The sequence below is a fragment of the Chiloscyllium plagiosum genome, unplaced genomic scaffold (genome assembly GCF_037043375.1).
Source record: "Chiloscyllium plagiosum isolate Xiang-an unplaced genomic scaffold, Cpla_swu_hap1 HiC_scaffold_42, whole genome shotgun sequence".
Taxonomy (NCBI): Eukaryota; Metazoa; Chordata; class Chondrichthyes; order Orectolobiformes; family Hemiscylliidae; genus Chiloscyllium; species Chiloscyllium plagiosum.
The window spans coordinates 80,490,295-80,513,759 of NW_028270180.1; the positions used below are offsets into that span (position 1 = coordinate 80,490,295).

The 23,465-nt window shown below is 41.2% G+C and overlaps 1 gene segment (V, D, J or C); it reads left to right on the forward strand.

The window, feature by feature from the left end:
• The first annotated feature begins 4,329 nt into the window (after positions 1 to 4,329).
• Positions 4,330 to 23,465, forward strand: LOC148137949 (Ig heavy chain C region-like). The segment is given in 7 exon segments: positions 4,330 to 4,419; positions 4,547 to 4,875; positions 6,079 to 6,118; positions 16,657 to 16,962; positions 20,048 to 20,359; positions 22,295 to 22,603; positions 23,059 to 23,465. Coding segments are annotated over 7 exon segments (1,737 nt in total).

Here is a 23,465-nt window from a genome sequence, read left to right on the forward strand (position 1 = left end):
TGTTGTCCCAGGCATCATCTGGCACCATTAATTAGACCATTAATTTCCACATCACTAGCCAGACTATCAGGTGGGGTGTATTGATCTCATTGAAACGAATGCTTGGAATATTTCCGGTATGAATCATGTGAAGTGGAGCCTCTGAACGAGACATAGAACATAGAACAATACAGCACAGAACAGGCCCTTTGGCCCACGATGTTGTGCTGAACATTTGTCCTAGCTTAAGCACCCATTCATGTACCTATCCAATTGCCACTTAAAGGTCACCAATGATTCTGACTCTGCCACTCCCACAGGCAGCACATTCCATGCCCCCACCACTCTCTGGGTAAAGAACATACCCCTGACATCCCCCCTATACCTTCCACCCTTCACCTTAAATTTATGTCCCCTTGTAACACTCTGTTGTACTCGGGGAAAAACTCTCTGACTGTCTACTCTATCTATTCCCCTGATCATCTTGTAAACCTCTATCAAGTCACCCCTCTTCCTTCGCCTTTCCAATGAGAAATGGCCTAGCACTCTCAACCTATCCTCGTGCGACCTATTCTCCATTCCAGGCAACATCCTGGAGACAAAGTATGAAAGATGAATTTCGAGTAGTAGGATGTTTTCACGACAGAGAGAGGTCACTTCGCCCATCGTACCTGTATCACATGAAGATAGAGCCTTCCAGCCAACACCCCTTTTATAGCATGTTGTCCATAACCCTGCAGGTGATAGCACTGTAAACATTCGGGAACATTGTGTAGGGTCTAATCCATTATCAACATCGATATGATCTCCAATGCTGTAAATCCAGGCTTATGGGGAAAACATAGGGGCAGAACTTTATCAATATTCAAACAGTTGGTCCAGCCCTGAGGAGCTAATTGGCCCGTTTCTAAACGTTGTTCCTCAGGACATTTTGACTATTCTTGACTTAATATCATTGTAAACTGACATGAAAAAAATGCAGACATGTTCCCCAGAAATGCTGACAGCAACATACCTTTATTCAGCCAAGATCAGCAACATGAATTAAGAAAGTTTTGAAAAAACTTTATTTTAACTGATTATTGACAACACGGATTTCACAAAGTGCAAAGTACAGAGGGGAAGGGTGGAGGGGTGGGGGTGGGCGATGTTCACTATTCCCTGATGTCTGGATGCGTTTGTGAGCAACAGATGAATCTGCGAACCAGATTCAGGATGGTACTACAGGTATTTCAGCAGATACTGTGGACACGGAATTCTCCCAAAAATCAGCAATGACATGAACATTTATTTGTGATAGTGTTTGAAGCCAACTAAAATTGAACAATATAGTGGGAGAAGTTCCTTTCATTTCTTTGAACTAGTAACAAGGGATACTGTCTGTGGATCTGGGGTGGCAGGAGGATCTTTCACAGCAGAATGAGAGGGAACAGAATCATGTTGGAAATCCAGATAGACTGTAACTTTTGTCACTGGAGGGTGAGAGTTCGGTGGGGGGCGGGGGGGTGGTGACCTCATATAAGTTTATAAAGCCATGAGTGGAAAGGTGAATGGCTCTAATTGACATGATTCATACTGGGAATGTACGAAGCTTTCGTTTCAAAAATATCACATATCAATAAACTACACCTGACCCTACGGTTAGTGATGTGGAAATTAATGGTCTAATTAATGGTGCCAGACGATGCTGGAACAACATCTCTTTATTCAACTAAAGTCAGCAATATACATTCACAATGCGAAAGGCACAAACTGTACTTTTACCCAGATCAGCCAATTTCATCTGCAGTCAGACACAACTTAAAATTCAGACCATTGCACAGAAGATAGACGAGCTCTCACGACATTGGAAATGATTTTGTTTGATAAAAGAATCCATCGTAGACTTCCTCAGAGCAATTCGTGTTAACAAACTTGTTTTTTAGTGTGTGGGGGTAGCGCACGAAATGTTACTTTAATCCGATTGATGTGAAAAAAATTTGCACCTAAGAAGTTATTTGAAAACGTCTATCACAGTAGATACGCGAGTAAATTTTATAAATCATTGATCAAAGGGGACAATCTTTTTTGGATTCGAGGAAGATGCACAGTGATATTTTGTAAATGTTTGGAGCTGGGATTGTTTTCATTTTTTGACCCAGACATTGGTGTATTTTCCCTATGGTGGGGGATTTCAACAATAGGGAACATGTTTTTCAAATGAGAGGAGAAAAATTTTAAAAAAGTTATCAGAGACACAGAGAATAGTTTGTGTGTGGGATGATCTGGCGGTGGATACTTACAACCTTTAGAAGATATTTGGATAAGTAAATGAATATCAAATGTTTGGATGGATATGGGCCAAGTACACACAGGTGGGATTAGTTTAGTTTGGGATTAGGACTGGCATGGACTGGGTGGACCGAAGGGTCTGTTTCCATGCTGTATCACTACATGACTCTCTATTTATCAATTTTTCTCAATACTAAACAGTGCTGTAGTGATCCTTGAATGAACTGTTGATGTTAAGGTTGTGTCTGACACTCTGCGAATATTTCCTTCAATGAGAGGAGGGACTAGTTCTCCAAGTTACACAACTGAAAATAAACTTTTCTCCAGCATTGTTGCTGAGTAGATGTGTTTCTGCGGAGGCGGTGGTTATAGTTTGCAGTTGGCTTTCCACCAACTGGTCAACCGTGAGACAAGATATCTTTGATCCACTGCAGAAACTCCACCTGCTTCCAGTAAATGAAACTGGGAACTCAAGGACCTTTTCTGGAGTCAGCTTAATTGCTGCCAACTCTTGGATCCGGCCGATTAAAGGGAAAATGAATCAACTAAAGTAAAATCCGACCAAACAAACTATATTTTCCCATTAACTCACAATGGATGCATTTCGCTTGGTATTTCTTCTTTAAAAGGAAAGTCACTGAATACAGCATTCACTGTATGACGATCAGAAAACAGGACATTGAATGCAATGACGTTCTGGTTAGTTCAGTCTGTTTATTGAGTATCTTTAAAGCTCCTGAAAATGAAGTTAATGGATCCAAAATCCCACATTGAAGTAACATTTGTTATCATCTCAAAGTAAATTAACAAATTTGAATTGGTTCAAACTCACATCACTTGTTACACCATTCTCTGATTCATGTATCTCATTAAAACTGAGTGGGCCCTTTATACATGGTTAACACTGGTGTAGTGTAACAGCGAATTTTTGCTGATTTTTATGAGTTAACTGCCCTGTCAGAGCTATCAGTGAGCAGAGAAATGTACTGTTTATAACCTACATTCGTGGTAATTATTACTGTAATACTCTCTAACTTAACCAAACATTCCTGATGTACCCAGACTGTTACATGCAATGGTTTAGACGTTGAGGATTTAAAAAAAAAATTATGGAATGTCTTGTTCTAGTTCATTAGATGCTCTTTCAAAAGTGTACTTCGGTGTTATGTATCACTGCAAACTCACATTTTGTTTCTCAGGCACACAGCTTTCCTTTACTGTGCATTTTAGTGTCGGAGCAATTTGAAAAAAAAGATGCAGGGCGAGACATTCTGCAATGTAAGGAGGTGCTTCTAATCTCCGGGTCCAAACTGTTCAGTGACATTCTGAACATAATCACTTTAGACATGCTCTATATTAGGTTGCTGAAACTGAATTTAGAAACGCAGATTAGAAATGGTATGCTATTTTGTAATGTGAGAGAGACTTTGAGTGACAGCAAAAATAAAGTCATTCATTTTTTTTGGCTAATAATATTATTGAAGTTCTTTTTAGCTTTTTCTGCTTGTGGTTGAATGTAGGATGAAAGGGAGTTAACTTCTAATTGAATATTCTAAATATAATCACTTTGGACACGCTCTGTATTCAGTTGCCTAAATTGAATTTTGAAATGTTTAGTATGAATTACATGTTATTTTGAGTACGACAGAGACTTGCAGTATCCAGGGAAGAAAAGCTCAACTGTTTTATTAGCTAGTTATATGTTTGAACTTTAATTTTAGTTTTATCTGCTTGTGAATGAATGTAGAAATAAAGGGAGCTAACTTCCAGTTGAATTTGTTTTTTTTAAACAAAATACATGCAACTATCATGTGAAACAGACCTGAAGCTACTCAAATTTACTTCCAAAGAAGCTATTCAGCAAAACCAATATCCCAAGATGTGTATGTGTCCATGTTTAAGCAGAACCTCATGTAAAGACATGACCCCATGTGTTCGGGCTGTGCAAGCTGATATAAGGATCCAGTCTGAGCCTCCAACAGGAAACCAACATGCGGAAGCTGTAAGCCTGCCCCTTCCGATGGCCATATAAATCCTGGGCACTGGACCGTAATTCAACACTCCTGGGTCGGCTCTGTTTAGAAAGATCTTAGCAGAACCGCTTCCCACAAGTTATCAGAATGATTGTGTCGACACTTTTTCTCAGTTTGTTACTGACTTTCTTATCATGTGAGTGTTTGTTGTTCAAGTCTCTCTTTGTGACTGTCTCAATGTTAGTCTACCGCAGGAATATAAAAGACTCAGCCATCATTTCACCAACATTAATGCTCATGGTTTGTTTGTTTTCTTTTTAAAGGTGTCCAGTCGGAGGTTATTTTGACCCAGCCAGAGGCAGAGACTGGCCGTCCCGCAGGCAGCCTAAAACTGACCTGTAAAACCAGCGGGTTCGATCTTGGCAGCTACTGGATGAACTGGGTCCGACAGGTTCCCGGACAGGGTCTGGAGTGGCTGCTGGACTACTATAGTTCATCCAACAATAACTATGCACCAGCGGTTAAGGGTCGATTTACTGCGTCCAAAGACACTTCAAACAACATTTTCGCGTTGGACATGGGGAACCTGAAGATCGAAGACACCGCCATCTATTACTGTGCAAGAGACCACAGCGGGAGGAACCAGGGCTGGACCCGTTCAAAAACAGCTCGAGGGAACATTTTGTCAATTCCATCATAAACTGACGGTCAGTACGAGTTTTAAATGCAATTATACCAACTGCAATCTGAAGCAGACCTCAGGCTGCCTCTTATAAAACTATCAAAGAGGAAGTGTACCATTTAAACTAGCAAACTGGTGACACAATGGGACAATGTTTTGGGCATGTCATATGTACTGCTCACACTTCCATCAATTAACTGCTCGGACAAAATGTTAGTTTTAATATATCTGACAGCTCAGGAAATCACTGCTAATTGTTATGTCAACTATGGCATCAATTCTAAACATGATCAGTACTAAATGGCTCTTTCAAATGAAAATTGAGACCTCGAGTAAAGAACAGAGAATGAGTGTACTGGTCTACATCATTGTGATACTACAGTGGGTCACAGTGTTGTGCACAGCAACATCCTCATACAAAAACCACTGACAAGTGTTTATCTCAAATTGGTGATTTCTACCATGGCAGGAGCGAGAAATAATGTGAGATGCAATTTAAACGCAATCCAGTAGTGCTAGTTTGTACAAATGTATAAATTTTTCTACCTTCTTCGTGTTGATTGTCAAGTTCAATGCAGACCAAACCTGGAAAAGTATTCCAAGCTTTCAAAATACAATGGATCGTAAAAGCTGGAATAACACACTGAATCATTTTTAGAGGAGTCTGAATCACTGCTTTCTAGGAAGTGAAGAAATTCTCTGCATTTTACAGTTTACAGTCTGTCATAGTATTTGACACAACGTGTCTCACAGTGATATAGCTGGAGTGACACTGCAATTATGACCAATACAAAAACCTATTCAGCCTCCATTGTTTAAAACTAGTCAGTGATTGCTTCTACAAACCGTCTTAACTTGCACTGCAGTATTACTTCTGTGCGGTTTAATGCCAGTATCACTATTTAATTTGTGAAAGTGTTTGGGTAATTATCGATACACCAGTTGGGGATTTTGAGAATCAGCTCATGTGTTACTCTGTGAAGTATAAAACAGTATTAACATTAATCAAGAATGTTCAGAATTCACTAGCGCAATTATGTGATGAAGATTTATCGTGACTTTATTTTGCCTGTGGTTCTGAAAATTTAAAATGATGGTAGATTTTTGATTTGTTTTATGCAGAGCTAGTTATTGTGTGACCCAGTCCAGAGAATGTAACACTGTGACTATCTTGATTACTGGTGCCAAGGGACCATGGTGACAGTGACTTCAGGTAAGACCCTTGAACTTTCTTAGTGACTTTTTAAAAACTTTCTATTCATGTGACTAATTTCTGAATTAAATGAAACTCAGATTCTGTGCTGAGTTTGGTTTGGTTCGGATTGATTTTTGTTCAGACTGATTACGGACTTCAGCAAATAGTTACAATGGGGATAATGGAGTCAGTTGATCGTTGTATCGCTTTTTTGATCAGATGGGCATTCTGTGTGGCTGGGTTACTTGAAACACCTAATGTCTCTTAATCAGTCAGCTATAAATAATGGTTAATGTCAGTGACACCCTGACTGAGTTTTATTATCATCAACAAACACTAAGAAATCAAAGATGTTCGAGATATTACTCAACATGATTAAAATATGCTAAAATATCATTATTCACTTCGTGAATATATGCTCTTACCCTGATTATATTTTCTCATTTATTTTGTTAATTAGTTGATGACAAGCAGGTTAGAAACTGTCATAAAATTTTCTTGCGGTGCTATATTGCATTCTGTTGATTAGATTCTGAGTTTGTTTTACTTGATTCTGTTGAATTGAGTTGATTGGATTTTGGCTTTGTTTTAGTTGATTCGGTTTGAACTGTGTTGATTGGATTCTGACTTTGGTTTTACTTGGTTTTGTTGAATTGTGTTGATTGGCTTTTGAAATTGTTTATTTGATTCTGTTGAATTGAATTGTTTGGATTCTGATTATGTTTCATTCAAATCTGTTGTTCTGAGTTGATTGGATTCTGATTTTATTTTCCTTGATTCTGTTGAATTGAGTTGATTGGATCTTATTCAGTTTGTGAAATTGATCAGCGTTTTTATGCTTTCTGTAATCGGTGTTTTCTTTCTGGTGAGGAGATTGACTCTCTGGATTACTTTTCAGTACCAATATTTGTGAAGTTCTTTGGTTTTTCATGAATCATTTCTGCATTTGTTAAACTTATATGACACATTTTTCTCTGCTTGATTGAAAACATTACATCCATTTGTAACGGTCTGAAAAACAACTTAAGGCAGAAACCCGGAAGTGTGAGAAATGAAAAAAAAAATGAGTTTTTAATGCATTGACTTTAAAAAAAAAACTCAGTTCTAATTGTAAACTAACTGAATTTTGTTTTGAGTAGCCTCATTCAAAATAAAATTTGGGACTCAAATCTGAAACTGCAGAATTGATCAGATTATGTAATTGAAACTAACTTAAAATTATAATGTGGTAATATTTGTCCATTCAGTAATTTTGTTTTGATCATGAAGTGATTAATCAATATATGCCTTCAACCGCTCTACTGTGCGCTGCGCAAGATTGTCATGATCAGGAAGGGTGTACAGGTTGGAAATAAATTGAACTGTTGCCAGAAACGTTACAGCTTTAAGTGTTAAGTCCCCTCACAAACAAGGCTGCTGTTATGACTTGTTATTTCTATTCAATTTAATCATTAGTTTGCTGGATTCTGAGCAGCTTTGTTAGACTTCAATTTGGTTTTTTTTGTGAGGTTACATCATGTTCTTGGTTCTGTTGAAAATGTTTGCAGAGCTAGTTCTGCTGCAAACACACCGTGTTGTTATCTGGTGATCATTGATCTGTTGAGGAGGGACTGTGCTTGGGTAACATTAAATATGTTATATTTGGGAAACCGTTTCTGGTTTCTACATTGTTTTTGCAATGTTAACACGGTTGGTGACAGTGAACCGCTCCAGGTTCCTCATTCAATGCAATCAGCATGCGAGGTGAAATTTCATAAAGCCTATTATTAAATGAAAGGCAAATCGCAAAGGTTTTAGAAATGAAGGGAAAACAGATACCTTCGGGCGCCATTTTTACTTAAAAGTAATAATTAAGGATTAATCTAATCCATGCTTTACAATCCAAATTCAGAACTCCACTATCTAGTTCAATCACAAGGTGTGTTTTTTAACAGTTTACAAGTCATAGAGAAATATAAATTGAATTCCAAAAGTCTAATGTTCTAATAGTTCTTGCTCTTGAGCAAAAATGCCATGACTGTGTTATAATTGATCAACACACACCTTTCAATTCCGCTGTACACTACATACATATTTTTCTGGCTGGAAAAGATCATTGGCAAAGACCATTTGGAAATTCTGCTCAATTCTATGAAGAACAGGTCAGTTTCACTGCTTTGATCAGTTTCACACGTAACTTGAGTTAATTAATTGTTATGTCCCTGATTAAACTGGATTTACTGGATAAAATAAAACATTAACTGAATTATTTAATCTGCACAGTGCTTTAGGTGTTCCCAATCTGTGCATTTTAAATAAATAATTACATTTTACAACAAAATATCAACTGAAGAGTCATTCTTTCGGAGCAACTGCTATAGTGAATTATGTGACCAAGGCCAAATTTCGAATTAATTAAAATAATCCATTCATGACCTCGCAGGGCAGCAAGGTGGCTCAGTGGTTGGCACTGCTGCCTCACAGTGCCAGGGTCCCAAATTCGATCCCACCCTCGGGTGACTGCCTGTGTGGAGTTTGCACATTCTCCCTGTGTCTGCGTGGGTTTCCTTCGGGCACTCTGGTTTCCTACCACAGTCCAAAAGATGTGCAGGTCAGGTGATTGGCTGTGCTAAATTGCACATAGTGTTCAGGGATGTGTCGGTTAGGGTGCATTAGTCAGGGGTAAATATAAATTAGGGGGAATGAGCCTGGCTGGACTACTTATTGTTCAGAGGGTCAGTGTGGAATTGTTGGGCCAAATGGCCTGTTTCTATACTGTAGGAACCCTACTCTTAAAACCATGGGAGTGCTTGCTGCAAACGCAGAGAATTCATTTTACATCGATGTGTTCAGACGGATGCAGTGTTCACAAATTTGCAGAAGACATGAACTAGAGGATAACAGAGCACATGGTTTATTCAGACACTGAAAATAGAGTAATATTTATTTTAATTAATATACTTGACCGATTTATTGCAATGTCGCGATCGGAAGGAATCTGCTCACATTAGTTAAGTGTGACAATCATTTAGATTAGATTTCCTGCAGTATGTATCGGGCCATTTGGCCCAACAAGTCCACAACGACCCTCTGAAGAGTAACCCACCCAGACCCATTCCCCTACCCTATATTTACCCCTGACTAATGCACCTAACACTATGGACGATATAGCATGACCAGTTCACCTGACCTGCACATCTTTGGATTGTGGGAGGAAACCCACACAGACACAGGGGAGATTGTGCAAACTCCACATAGGCAGTCACCCGAGGCTGGAACCGAGCCTGGGTACCTAGATCTGTGAGGCAGCAGTGCCCACATTTACTTAGACATCCGCTAAAGTGGGCAACTCCAGACAGAAGCATATTTTCAATTCGTACCTTTTTAAACATTTTAGTTCATTAAAAGCAGTTAACAAAAAAATGACCTTGCCCTAATTCCTTCAACAGAAATGCTTTCCACACTGGAATGCAGTATTGACTTTATGCAGTGCATGCAAAATCTCCACAGTTCAAGGAACGTTTTAAGAATATGTAAAAACAATTTAGAGAATAATCCATTTCCTCCGGATCTGTGCTTTAATTGGCGATATTTCCCACCTCAATAATTTTGTTAAATACAATGACTTATTAAGTTTATTAACTCAGTGGTTATTTATGTTCATTGTGAACACATTCTCGTTCACATTAATCCTCTGGTTAGTTCCTCTGATGAATATTCAATTACAGTGAATATATTTGACGTGAGGAGTTGAGCAATGTATCCTCTAGGATTAAGTCTGTTGTGCAGTTTGTTTCTGTGCTATGTCTGACTAACTTGTCAATGGTCCAGACCATTTGTAAATTGTCCAGTTCGGATACCTGATTCTCAGACAGTTCAATTTCATCTCGCGCTTCAAAACCACTTTTATCTGCCAGAAATACAATATTCGATTAGGTGCCCCAGAATTGAGAGCCCTGACTAAGTTGTTCCAATCAGAACGAACGTTTCAGGAACAAAAGGCAGATAGCAAGAGTTTTGAAATTGGTTGTTGGCAACAAGAGATATTTGATTGAGCGAGGCAGAGGGAAATATGCTGTATATTTTCTTTGTGCCTCAGTTATGCAGGACATATTCCGTGGCACAATGTAGAATAGAATTTTTTTGCATCTTATTATTTGAAAACCTATTATCAGCTTTTAATGTCACTGGCAACGGTCATATTACACTTCAAAACATTTTAATCTTTCCCAAACTAAGTCGACCGTCTGGTGCAGCAACATTCACAGGGGAAAGAGGAAGGGAGTTCTAGGTTGGAATCCAGTGACAGTGAATTGATGGCAATGCAATTCCTAGATTTATTCCGCTGTCGTTCCCACAGAGTTTGAACAATTTGGAGCTGCTGTCAAAGCATTCTTTGATAAATGTTGAAATGTTACTTTCATTGTACAAACATTCTGGAACAATCCCTGGTTGTTGGAAGGTGATAATAACTAACATGGTTTATGTACTGTCAAAACAGGTGGGCTGTGTTCTCCGTGATAGTGTCAAGCTCATTGTGTTCAGGTCTGTTGTGATGTTGTATTAGAGTCCCTGATTCTGTGCCAGGTGGCCTGTGTTCACTTACAACCTGTTAGAGAGGTATGTAACACAATCTCTTATCAGGATACTTCAGTGCAAGAAAGCAGATTGACATGTTTGGGTGTTTGTTGGAATTCCACTCACAGAGGCCAATGAAATCTATTCAATCGCAGTCCTGACTTGTGTCTCTTAGATATTAAACAGAAATTTGGTGGTTAGCAGCTTTTTCCAGATCAATATTTGTTCACAAGCTTTTGGGCATCGCTAGATGGGGTTAATGGAGTAAGTGCTCAAAGAAATCCCAGCTTTTGATTTGCTGTTCGAACAATATCATTTATAACTAATCCAGAATGAATCATTTTCGAAGCATATTTGATGAGATTAGGCTTAGGCTGGTTTACTTTATATTAAACCAGTGCTGTAGCTGAATTTGATTGTTCAGTACGCTGGGAGTTCCGCTAAATCCAACACTTACTGCAGATGGTGATAGCTTTTCAGTTGGTCTTCAATTGCTATCTCAGACCATCCAGTACCTCTGCTAAGAATTCTTTTTCCAACAGGAGTCAAGCCAACGTAATCACTGTTTATCTCAACAGGTGAGAGCTCTTGTGCCAAAAACATGAAAACAATTTGGTGAAGAGGGGGCGGCGGGGGTCTCTGGATGCGAAAGGTTAACCTTGCCTTCTCTCCCCAGGAGCTGCTAGACCTGCTGAGTTTCTTCAGAAATTTCTGTCTTTATTTTGGTTTTCTAGCATTTAAAGTTTGTTGTTTCATTGAAAAAAGTTCTGTTCGATGAAACACGTTCTTCAGAGAAAAGATGCATTTGAACAAATTGCGAATGTTCAGAGATATTAAATATCAGAGAATCATTGAATTGGAGCGCCCTGATCTCGAGCTGTAGTTTCACAAGAAACTATTATGAAGTAACAACACACTCCAGAGTGCAGTGGCTGCTGTAATTGGGTGGAAGTTATTTTGATCACTCAGATAGAGAATGTCAATGATCCCGTTCCAAATAATCAACAGAAGGTTTTTCTAAAGCATGTGTGAAACAATTAATTTGTTGAAATTAATAAAAAGTGTTATTAATAAAATAATAAAATAATATATTTTAATAAAAAGTGTTCACCGCCAGTGCTAGCTTAATGAATGACACAATGATAGGAAGGTCGGAGCAAGAGGAGGGCACTCAGCCCCTGGAGCTGTTCCACCACTTACTTAGATCATGGAGCATCTGTGAGCTAAATCCACAGGTCTCCCTTTGGCTAAACTCTTCAACACCTTTGATTAACAAGCAAAAACTATCCCAGATTTACTGATTCGACTGCCCGTAACAAAGGGAGACACCATTTCTGAAAGACATTCCTGTGAGTACTGTGACACAATGAGGCTGGAATTAATTGCTCATGAAAGTAAACTTTCAATCTCTGACAATTTCCAATTGAAACATCCCAATCATCATATTTCATTAATTTAACACTGTACTTCCCTGGAATAAAGAAATATAATGTGTGATAGCCTTGCTAAAAATGAGGGAAGCTTCCTTCCTATTATATAATTAAGAAATAGCTCTGTTCATTCAATGAAAACACAGTCAAATCACACAAAAGGAAACCACGTCATCTTGTGTAGACACACAAGTGCCTCAAATAATTTTCAATTCTTCCGGTGGTTGTTCGAATCTCTAGACAGGTGTGGAAGTGTCAGACTTTTTATATCGCTTTGATAAACCAGTTATCATCAGCCTATTTGAATTGCTGAAGTATGTGTGGTATTAGCACATTCACAGCGCTGTTAGGAAGTGAGTCCCATGGCTGTGATTGAGGAAGAGGAAACGGGCAGGGAAATAGTTGAGAGTCAAGTTGAAGTCTAATTTGGAGGAGAGCTTTCAGGTGAAGCATTTACACGCATGTGCGCCCTTATCCTCAAGGATCACAGTTTTGGAACATGTTGCTGAAGGTACATGTCAGCATGCAAACTGGAAGCTGAAGAAGGCCCCGCGGCCCCTCTAGAATGCTATTCCATTCATGGGATCATCATTCATCTTGCTGCTCACCAGTCTTCCCAACACACCGATAACATTGAACCTGATTGTTTACTCTTCAGCAAAAGAATGGTGAACCTTTGGAATTCTCCACCACAGAAATTGATTCAGGACAAAACATTAAATGATTTCAATAAGGAGATAGATTCCTTCAATCCTTAAAAAAATGCTCCGGATACGTGGGAGAAAGGCAAACAGTATTGGTTGAAAGCCATGAAAACATTGAATGGGGCATGGTTTGTAAGTTTGCACGTAACACCAACATTGGTGGTATAATTGGCAGTGAAAGTTATCTAAACGTACAATGAGATCTTGATTAGCTGGGCCAATGGGCTGAGGAGTGGCAGATGGAGTGTAATTTAAATGAATACGACGTGTTGCTTTTTGAGAAGACAAATCAGGTCACAACTTACAGAGTTAATGGTAGGGCACTGGATAGTGAAGTTGAACACAGGGCCCTGAGGGTCCAGACTCATAGAGTCTTACAGAGTTCATGGTAAGGCACTGGGTAGTGATATTGAACACTGAGGACCCTGAGGGTTCAGACTCATAGATTCTTGAAAGCGTTGTCTCAAATAGCTAGTGTGTTGAAGGCATTTGGCACATGTACCTTCATTGGTCAGAGCACTGAGTGCAGGAGTTGGAGCTTCATGTTGTACCTGTCCAAAACATTGAAATGAACTGCCAGAGGAATTGGTAAATGCAGAGATAGGTCCAACATTTAGAAGACATTTGAACAGCTCCAGGAACTGGATAGGTTGGGATGGATATGGGCCAAAGGCAGGCAAGTGGAATTAGTTTAATTTGGGAACTCTGGTCAGCATGGATGAGCTGGACCAAAGGAACTGTTTCTGTGCTGTATGACTCACTGACTTTATGGTGGAGTGGGCTCAAGGTTGGAAGGTGGTGAGCAAGTGAGGGGCTAGATTGGGCATGTGGGAGAGTTTGGGCTGGTGTTGGCTGGCTGCTGGGTAAGCTTGCATGCACTCTGTCTGGCAAGGTGGCATCAAGGTAAATGGTAATGGTCACAGGATAATTTGGTCGAATTGTGCTTGGTAGGTGAGGGGTAGTTTGAGCTGAAATGCAGGAGGTCTGTCTTTGCCAGGCTGATTTATGGAGAGGTGAGCAGCATGCCGGGCTGGTTAGTGTAGACGTGGGCAGGATGCCAGGCTGGTTAGTGTAGAGGTGGGCAGGATGCCAGGCTGGTTAGTGCAGAGGTGGGCAGTGTGCCAGGCTGGTTAGTGCAGAGGTGGGCAGAGTGCCAGGCTGGTTAGTGTAGAGGTGGGCAGTGTGCTGGGCTGGTTAGTGTAGAGGTGGGCAGTGTGCCGGGCTGGTTAGTGTAGAGGTGGGCAGTGTGCCAGGCTGGTTAGTGTAGAGGTTGGCAGAGTGCCAGGCTGGTTAGTGCAGAGGTGGGCAGGATGCCAGGCTGGTTAGTGTAGAGGTGGGCAGTGTGCCAGGCTGGTTAGTGTAGAGGTGGGCAGAGTGCCAGGATGTTTCGGGGGTGGAAGGTCACTGTAATGAAGTGACAGGGGGACGTGTTTTCAAAATGCAAAGCTCGGAGTCTGGCAAAATGGTGGGTGGTAAAACACAGATGCGAAAGGAGCTGGGATGCAATGTGCACAGGTTGACTTGGGGAAGATGAGAGGTCAGTGATCAAGGACTGAGGTCATGTCTTGGGTAGTAGGCTTTTGTCCGAGGTTGTGAAAATGATGGTGCCAGGTCCAGTCAGGGCCAGATTCACCATGGGCCAGGTGCAGGGCGGCAGGAGTGTAAATGAGTGAAAGGAATTGAGATCATATGTCCATCTGGAATATAGAATATAGAACATTACGGTGCAGTACAGGCCCTTCAGCCCTCGATGTTGCGCTGACCTGTGGAACCAATCTGAAGCCTATCTATCCTACACTATTCCATTTACATCCATATGTTGATCCAATAACCTTTTCAATGCCCTTAAAGTTGGCGAGTGTACTATTGTTGCAGGCAGTGTGTTCCATGGCCCTACTACTCTCTGAGTAAAGAAACAACCTCTGACATCTGTCATCTATGTCCTCTCCTGCTAGCCATCACTATTCAAGGAAAAAGACTTTCACTGTCCACTCTCTGTTTATCTTTTATGTCTCAATTAAGTAACCTCTCAACCTTCTTCTCTCAAATAAAAACAGCCTCAAGACCCTCATCCTTTCCTCATTAAACCTTCCCGCCATACCAAACAACATCCTGGTAAACCTCCTCTGAACTCTTCCAAAGCTTCCACATTCTCCCTATAATGTGGTGACCAGAACAGTACTCAATACTCCCAAGTGCAGCCACACCAGAGTTTTGTACAGCCGCAGCCTAACCTCGTGGTTCTGAAACTCATTCCCTCTATCGATGAAAGCCAACACCAAGTATGCCTTCTTAACACTCTATCAAACTGGCTTTTAGGAATCTATGTACATGGACACCGAGATCTCTCTGCTCAGCTACACTACCAATATGGATTGCCTTGGATGTGTTTCGTGTGATAGGGGTTGTGTGTTCCGGGCATGAATGGGTGTATAGCAGGGTAGGGTTTGTCAATGTGAGTGGGAATTTAGGTCTAGACAGAGTAAGAGCAGTGGTTAGTCTGAGACATGAGGTTTGGCGGTGAACTGTGTGTCAGTTTGATAGTTATTAAAGTTAAAGATTACTTGTTCATTTCTCAAATCATATTTACGTCAATACTCAGCTGTAACACTCCAAAGTCTCTGAACCTTAATAGTCCTCCATTTTTCAGAGGCCTCCAGAATTCAGATAATTGTAAATGAGATGTTTCATCTTCCAGATAATTGGCATGAGTTCAGCCCTGACAGCCATCCTCCCCGTCCCAGTGCTCAGCTCCTGCCTGTGCTGCTGCTGCAGTGACCTTCCTCCCAGAGAGAACATTATGCCTTGCACTGATAAGTGAGGAAGGCTCACTGGACCTGATTTCCAAGTACGGGGACGGCAAACACGAGGGGACACAACTTTAAAGTGAGGGGAGATAGGTATAAGACAGATGTCAGAGGTAGTTTCTTTACTCATTGAGTAATAAGGGTATGGAATGTTTTGCCTGCAACGGTAGTAGATTCGCCAAGTTTAAGTACATTTAAGTCGTCATTGGACAAACATATGGACGTACATGGGATAGTGTAGGTGGGATGGGCTTCAGATTAGTATGACAGGGCAGCGCAACATCGAGGGCCGAAGGGCCTGTACTGCGCTGTAATGTTCTATGTTCTATGATTCACTCTGACTTCTCTGCGGGGGTACTGCCAGCTGTTGGGTATTTCCAGCAGCACGGCACCTCATGGGGCAGTACGCTGGTTCCGTGGTTAGTGCTGCTGCCTCACAGTGCTAGGGACTCAGGTTCCATTCCAGCCTCGGGTGACTGTCTGTGTGGAGTTGGCACTTTCTCCCCATGTCTGTGTGCGTTTCCTCCCACACTCCAAAGATGTGCAAGCTGGGGGAATTGCAAATGTTGTGTTCAGTGATTGGGAGGTTAGGTGCATTAGTCAGGGTTAACTGTAGCATAATAGGGTAGGGGAATGGGTCTGGATGCGTTACTTTTCAGAGGGTGGGTGTGGACTAGTTGGGCCAAATGGCCTGTTTGCACACACTAGAATTTCGATGAATCTGCATTTCCTTGGTTTGTAGTTTGTGAAACTTCTCTGCTCTTCACAGCAATCCAGTGGAAGTGTCAGTTGGTGAGATCTTCAAACAGTTACTGGGGTGGGATCAGGATGTTCTTCTTCCGAAATTATATGGCAATGGTCAAGGTCGAGGGCATGTTTCTAAAGAGGAAACCAATGATCATGATCAGCAACTGATAGGAAACAAAAATAAACCCCAGTTATGCTGTCGACTTCAGCGGGAGCATACTGGCAAACGTTTACAGCTGAGGATACATTTGAGTAACTGATAAGGTCAAATTAACAGAAACTAACATGCTCAATTGGTCATTCTATTGTAGAGACACCATCTCCCCCCACGCTTTATGGCCTGGTCTCCTCCTGTCAGGAGCACAACACCGGTTCTGTGATCTTTGGTTGTTTGGCGATGGACTATTCTCCTGACGTCACCAAGGTAACCTGGAAGAAAGGTGGGGAGCTAATCACGACTGGATTGAAGACTTACCCATCAGTGAGAAACAAGAAGGGAACCTATACCCTGAGCAGCCAGTTAACCCTGCCCGGGTCAGCGGTAGATTGCCCCAGCAAAATCTCCTGTGAGGTTCAACACAGCGGGTCACACAAGAGCAAAGAAATGCCAAGTCCAGGTACGTGTTGTAGGAACTGAGATAAACAGATCATCTGTGATTAACATGAATAAGGCATTATTTATAACCGTTTTCACAGACTCACCTTATACAGCACAGGAAAAAGGCCCTTTGATCCATCCAATTCAGGCCTATCAATAACAGCCACCTAACTATTCCAGTCTCATGTGCCAGCCTTGTGTGACTTGCCCTTGCAAGGATACTTCATACTTATAATGAGGGGCTCAGTCTCTACATGACTTATAGGTGCTGAGCTCCAGGCTAACACCACCCTCTGTTTGATTTTGTTTTCCCCTGAGATCCACTTGGAACCTCCTGGCCTTACCTTCACCCTGTGCCCCTGGGGCATTGATCTCTCCATCAAGGGGAAAGGTTTCATCCAGTTTACCCTGTCTATGCCTAAAATAATTCTAGACATCATGATAATCTTCTCCCTAATTCTCCTCTGCTCCAAGGAAAACCCCTGTCTATCTAAACTAGTTTCATAACTAAAACCCTCCAACCCAGGCAAGACCCTGGCAAATCTCATCAATACTGCCTTCAATGTAATCACATTCCTTCCATAACATGCACACAACGCTTCAGTATGGCCTAACCAGTGTTTTATTAAGTTCCAGTATCATCTCACCACTCTTCATTGTCAATGTCTAGGCTAATAAAAGCAAATATCCAACCACCTTCTTAGCCTCTTTATCCAGACGACACAGTACTATAGGGGATCGGTGGGTACATGCACCAAAGATCCTCAGGCCTTTCCAGGGTTCCATCATTCAAAACGTCATACCTCACAGATTCTTCTGCCGAATTACATCACCTTACATTTATTCAGAATAATTTCCATTTGCAACTTTTCTCTTCACATACAACCAACCCTTTTATATCCTCCTGCAATCTAAAGCCATTATGCTCATGACTTACCAACATGACAGTTTTCATTTCATCTGTGTATTCACTGGTTAATCCTCCTAAATTTGAGTCTCAATCATTGGTATGTAAGAGAAATAGCATGGAAATCAACACCAATCCCTACAGAACACCAGGAGACATAGATTTCCAGTCACGCAGACACCCGATGACTATTATCCCTTGCGCCCATCACTCAGCCAGTTCTAGATCCAATCTGTCAAATTAACTTGGATCCCATTGGCTCTGATTTTTGCTATCATCTGGACATTGAGTTATCTCTCTGAAAACTACTATCAAATTGTTACACGTGACTTCCTCTCAATAAAACCGTGCTGAAAATTGTTGATTTATCTTCCAAATGAAGACTAATTTCACTTCTCAATAGTTTCCTTACCACTGAGACTAGCTTGACAGATCTGTGTTTTCATTATTTATCCCTTCCTTCGTCCTGCATAACAGTGCAACGTTGGCTGATCTACACTCACTTGGCACAACTGCTGTGGCCAGACAGGAATTCTAAATTATTGTCAGCGACCCAACTATTTCATCCTTTGCATCGCTCAACCGCTTGGTATACTTTTCACCTGCCCTGGAAATATAACCACTTTTCTTTCAGCAAGACAACACAGAACATCACGTCATGTGTCCTAATTTCTGAAAGTACATCACAATACCCCTCCATGATTTCTGTCCCCACACTGTCCCTCTTACTAGTGAACACTGACACAACACATTCGTTTTGACCACAACCAAACCCTCCAGCTCCACTCCAATAAGAACACTTAATGGGCATTACTGTTTCCCGAATAATTCTTTTATTATGAATGAATCTGTAACTTTTAAAAATATTTTCCTTTATTTTGACTGCTATTATTTTCTCATGGTCCCTTTTGCTCTTCTAATTCCTTTGTCTTTCAAACTCCCCCTTGCACGTACTGTACTCCATATTAGTTTCTATTGTTTTGAGATTTCAGTATAGACCAGAAGCCTCCCTTGTTTCTCTTTATCTCCCCCTCCATGCCCTTTGGTGTCCAGAGCCCGCTGCATTCTTGGTACCACACAGTGGCTTCCTGGGAAATGTCCTCCCTGTGATTTTCCTATCTCTTTCTTAAATGTGTCACACTGCTCTGACTCAGATTTACCAATAAGTGTCAGCTTCCAGTCCACTCTGGTCAAGTCATTACCTGATCTTACTAAAATTGTCCTTCCCCTTTTCAGAACTTTGGGCCAATTTCTATTCCTTTGCAGTACAATCTGAAATCCAACTGATTTACGATCACTGTCTGCAAAGTGCTCCACCATTGATGTTTTACCCACTGGGTCGACTTCATTCCCTAAAGTTAAGTTGAGGTTCACCCCTCTCTTGCAAGGTCTGGATTAAAATTCTCTGTATTAAACACATACTTTGTTCAAATATTCTCCTGGGGGCATTTTCAGAATTGTGCTCCCTGTAAATTTTTGACAAAATGAATATCCAAGCCTATGCTGAGGAAGTTAAAAACCTCTTTTCTCATTCCCCTATTTCATTTACATGTCTCTGAAATTTGCCCATGTATTTGCACTTGGTCTTTTGGACCTATAGTAAGGTCTATCGTGCTCTGCCAGTAGTTATGTTTGCTGTGTTTTGGTTTTGAAGTACTGTCCATTTGCCTTTGTTCAAGGAGGTATCCATGATTTCATTTCTCTTTACAGCCTAAAATACTCTTGTCAGAATTGCGACAGAAGCAACATTCTGTACCGCACACCCCCGCCCCCATCATTTTCTATCTTTCCCTGTCTCGCCTGAAGGCACTAAATCCTGGAATATTGAATAGCCACTCCTGCCCGGCTCTCAATATGTCTCCGTGACAGCAACGGCATCATATCTTCATTTATGCCAGTAATTCGTCTGCCTTGTTCATCAGACTCTGTCATTAAAACGAATACCATCCAACGTTGCTATCTCCCTTCTGATGTTACCAGCCTATAGTTTCTGTGCCTCCTTGACTCCCTTGCGGTGTCCTCTAAGTTTAGCCTTTCACATTGTCCTGCTGATCTTTCTGTGTGGATCCCAGCTTCTCCAGCATTCTGCACAATTATGATTCTTGTATACATTAACCACAAGAAACCTTGATATATGAGAACTGATTGTATTTGTTATGAAATTCGTCAGATAATGTATGTGATGTGTTTCCTAAAGGTCCAGATATTCTCCAACCAACCCGTCTCCTAACTGTGAGCTCCAGTGAAGAAATCGCAAGCAGCAAGTTTGCAACCGTCGTCTGTTCAATCATCGAGTTCCATCCGAAGTCAATCTCCGTGAGTTGGTTGAAAAATGGCCGACGCTTGGATTCTGGCTTCTTCACGTCTCCCGTGTGTGAGGCGGACGGGAACTTCTCGGTGACGAGTCGGCTGATGGTCCCTTATGGTGAATGGTACAACAGTGTGGTCTATACCTGCCAGGTCACTCATGGAGAGAACACTCAAAGTAAAAACATCACCGCACTCCAGGGTAAGAGACACAGACTGAGAGAGCTACAAATCATTCTGAACTCTGATGTGAATCAAACACACTAATTTATCAGGCGTAGTAAACAGCACGGTACAGCTTCTCGTTTCCCAACATGCCACGTGTCTCATTTCAGTTTGAGTGTTACATTAGCATTGCTCATAATTCAACCTTTTGGCAAGTCAGAAAAGCATGTTTCGTCTCTGTTGAAGATAGATATATAGACAGTGAGCTTTGTTAAATAGCCTGATCATGCTGGGAGAGGCATTCAGAGTGCTGAATACTTGCCTGGTAGCTGCTTCAAGGATAAGTTTGGGGTTGAGGGGGATATTGGAGAGATATCTGATTGAAACATAGAAAATACTGAGAGACTGAGGTCGAGTGAATGTGGAATAGATGCTTTGACTGGTAGGCGAGACTAGGACCCAAAGGCACAGTCTCAGGGTCAAAGGGGCACCGTTTAGAACTGAGATGGGGAGGGTTTCTTCAGCCAGAGTGTAATGAGTGTGTGGAACATGTTGCTGCAGAGGGCTGTGGGGGCCAGGCCATTGTGTGTACTCAAGCCAGAGATAGATCGGCTCTTGTTTAGTACGGAGAGAAGGCAGGAGAATGGCTTTAGCCCGAAACGTCGATTTTCCTGCTCGTCGGATGCTTCCTAACCTGCTGTGCTTTTCCAGCATCATTCTGATCTAAACTCTGGATTGGCCGAACAGCCTTATTCTGAACCTCTATCAAATTGACGTGGTTAACATATGCAGTGACCCTTACTTGAAAATAAATCAAAATGCGTTCAATTCTTCATTCCCTGCTCAGGAATGACCTGTTGGTTGGACATTGTACGACATCGATTTTTATCTGGTACTGAGCTCTTTAACTTCATTTATGGGATCAGACCACAGACCAAGTGGCTGTCACATTTGATGAACTGGGATAAACGTGATCTCACTGAGCTTCTTTAAGATGCTCTCTGTAATTAGTGGATGAGGCAGGAGAATAAATTCTGGTGGGAATGCTACAATAGGGATGAATGAACGAGGAACTTGAGACAGGCTGATTTAGCCTGTTTGGGGTGATGATGTTTACACAGTGAGTAGTGGATGTCTATAAAATTAGTGACTTTCCATCGCGTTTGTAGATTAATTTAAGATGCTTTTGTTTGTTTTTTTGCTCCCCTGCTCTATGAAGAAATTAAAAAATGCAGCTTGGTAAATAAAGTAAAAGTACAGACCAGTTATGAACTAACTGAATGGAGGCAAAGACTTTAGGAGATGGGTGTCCTTCTCGATATCCAGTGATGTACTCAATGTCTTGTTTTCAGATCTATTCCAAACACAGCCCACGAGGAACAATGACATAAATTAGAGAATGACATCACACCAATAACGCAAAGTATTTTTGATCACGTTAAATATAATGAACAGAATTTCCATGGCTGTACACCGCTCCTGTAACACTTTAGAACTCTGCAAAGAGAATAATTATTATTTATTATAAATTGTCCAAAATTTGGGATGTGATTTGGCAGTCAGTGTGACCAGCAGCACTTGCACCTAAAGGTTATGAACATGGAAATGAACTCATTATATTCAGATTACTCTTCTCACAAGTATCAATAGATGGTCTTAAGTGAGAGACAAACTCCGAAAGAAAGATAATTTCATGGGTTACATGATGGTATCTTCGATGATTTTACTTTTTTCACAGGTTTCACTTGTTACAAAGCCAGTGTTCTTTAGGAATAATTACACAGGGTATGTTATAGGTAATCACAAATGTTTCACAGATCAAAATACATCAACAATAGTCAGCATCGTGTCAGCAATAGTTGGAGTTGCCATTTTGAAGGTGGTGTCTTCACCCTGTGAAGGAGTAATCTGAAGATTGGCTGTTTGTATCAGAAAGGGGCATTTTTCATTGACTTTGATTTTTGTTTCATAGAAGATACCGAGTGCCACCCTAACACCGTTAAAATCCTCCCACCGCCAGTAGAACAAGTCTTACTGGAGGCGACGGTGACGTTAACCTGCGTTGTGTCCAATCTTCCTTCTGGAGTCAATGTGACCTGGAGACAAGAAAAGAAGCCTCTGAAATCAGAGATTGCTGAGCAGCCTGGACAGAATCCCGACAGCGTGATCAGCAAATTAAACATTTCTACTGAAGCCTGGCTGAGTGGCGTTACTTTTGAATGTGTGGTGTACCATCAGAATCTACCGACTCCGCTGAGAGACTCCATCCACAAGGAGAAAGGTGAGCGGTGAGATTAAAGCACAAAGGATCCCATGTGTAATCCAGATCCAGTTACATCAATGACAGGCTTTGATTGGAAATGAACCAACACCGTTGGGGGCATTAACGATGCATCTGAAGGCAGGATAGCTAATTAGCTGATTAAGAAAAAGATGGACCAAAGGATATTGTATTCTGATTAAGTCAGAGAATGTGGGAAGAAGCCTGGGTTGTGACGTCACCATCAGCAATGACAAATGGACAGAATGTCCTCGTTGTGGGCTGGAAACATGGAGGCAACATTCACATTAAACGTTCTATTTTTTACTGAACAGTATGTGTACCATTCTGCTCCTTTCGAAAATGAAAGTGAATAAATCCCAAATTTAAAATGGCGTGTTTTAATATTTAGTGAAATTGTGATATTGGTTCAGGATTTTTTTGGTTGATTTATATTTGTCTCAAATATTCTGCAGTGATTAATCCGCTGGAGCCATCAGTGTCGGTCCTCCTGCCACCAACAGAAGAATTCTCCGCTCAGAGGTTTCTCTCCCTCACCTGTTTAGTGAGAGGTTTCTCCCCCCGAGAGATCTTCGTCAAGTGGACAAACAATGACAAGCCGGTGAATCCCAGTAACTACAAGAACACCGAGGTGATGGCGGAGAGTGACAACACCTCCTTCTTCATCTACAGCCTGTTATCCATTACAGCGGAGGAGTGGGCCAGCGGTGCTTCTTACTCCTGTGTGGTGGGACATGAAGCGATTCCATTGAAGATCATCAACAGAACAGTCGATAACTCTAGCGGTAAACCGAGTTTTGTAAACATTTCACTTGCACTGATGGACACAGTTAATTCATGTCAATAAAAATCTCAAAGTTGC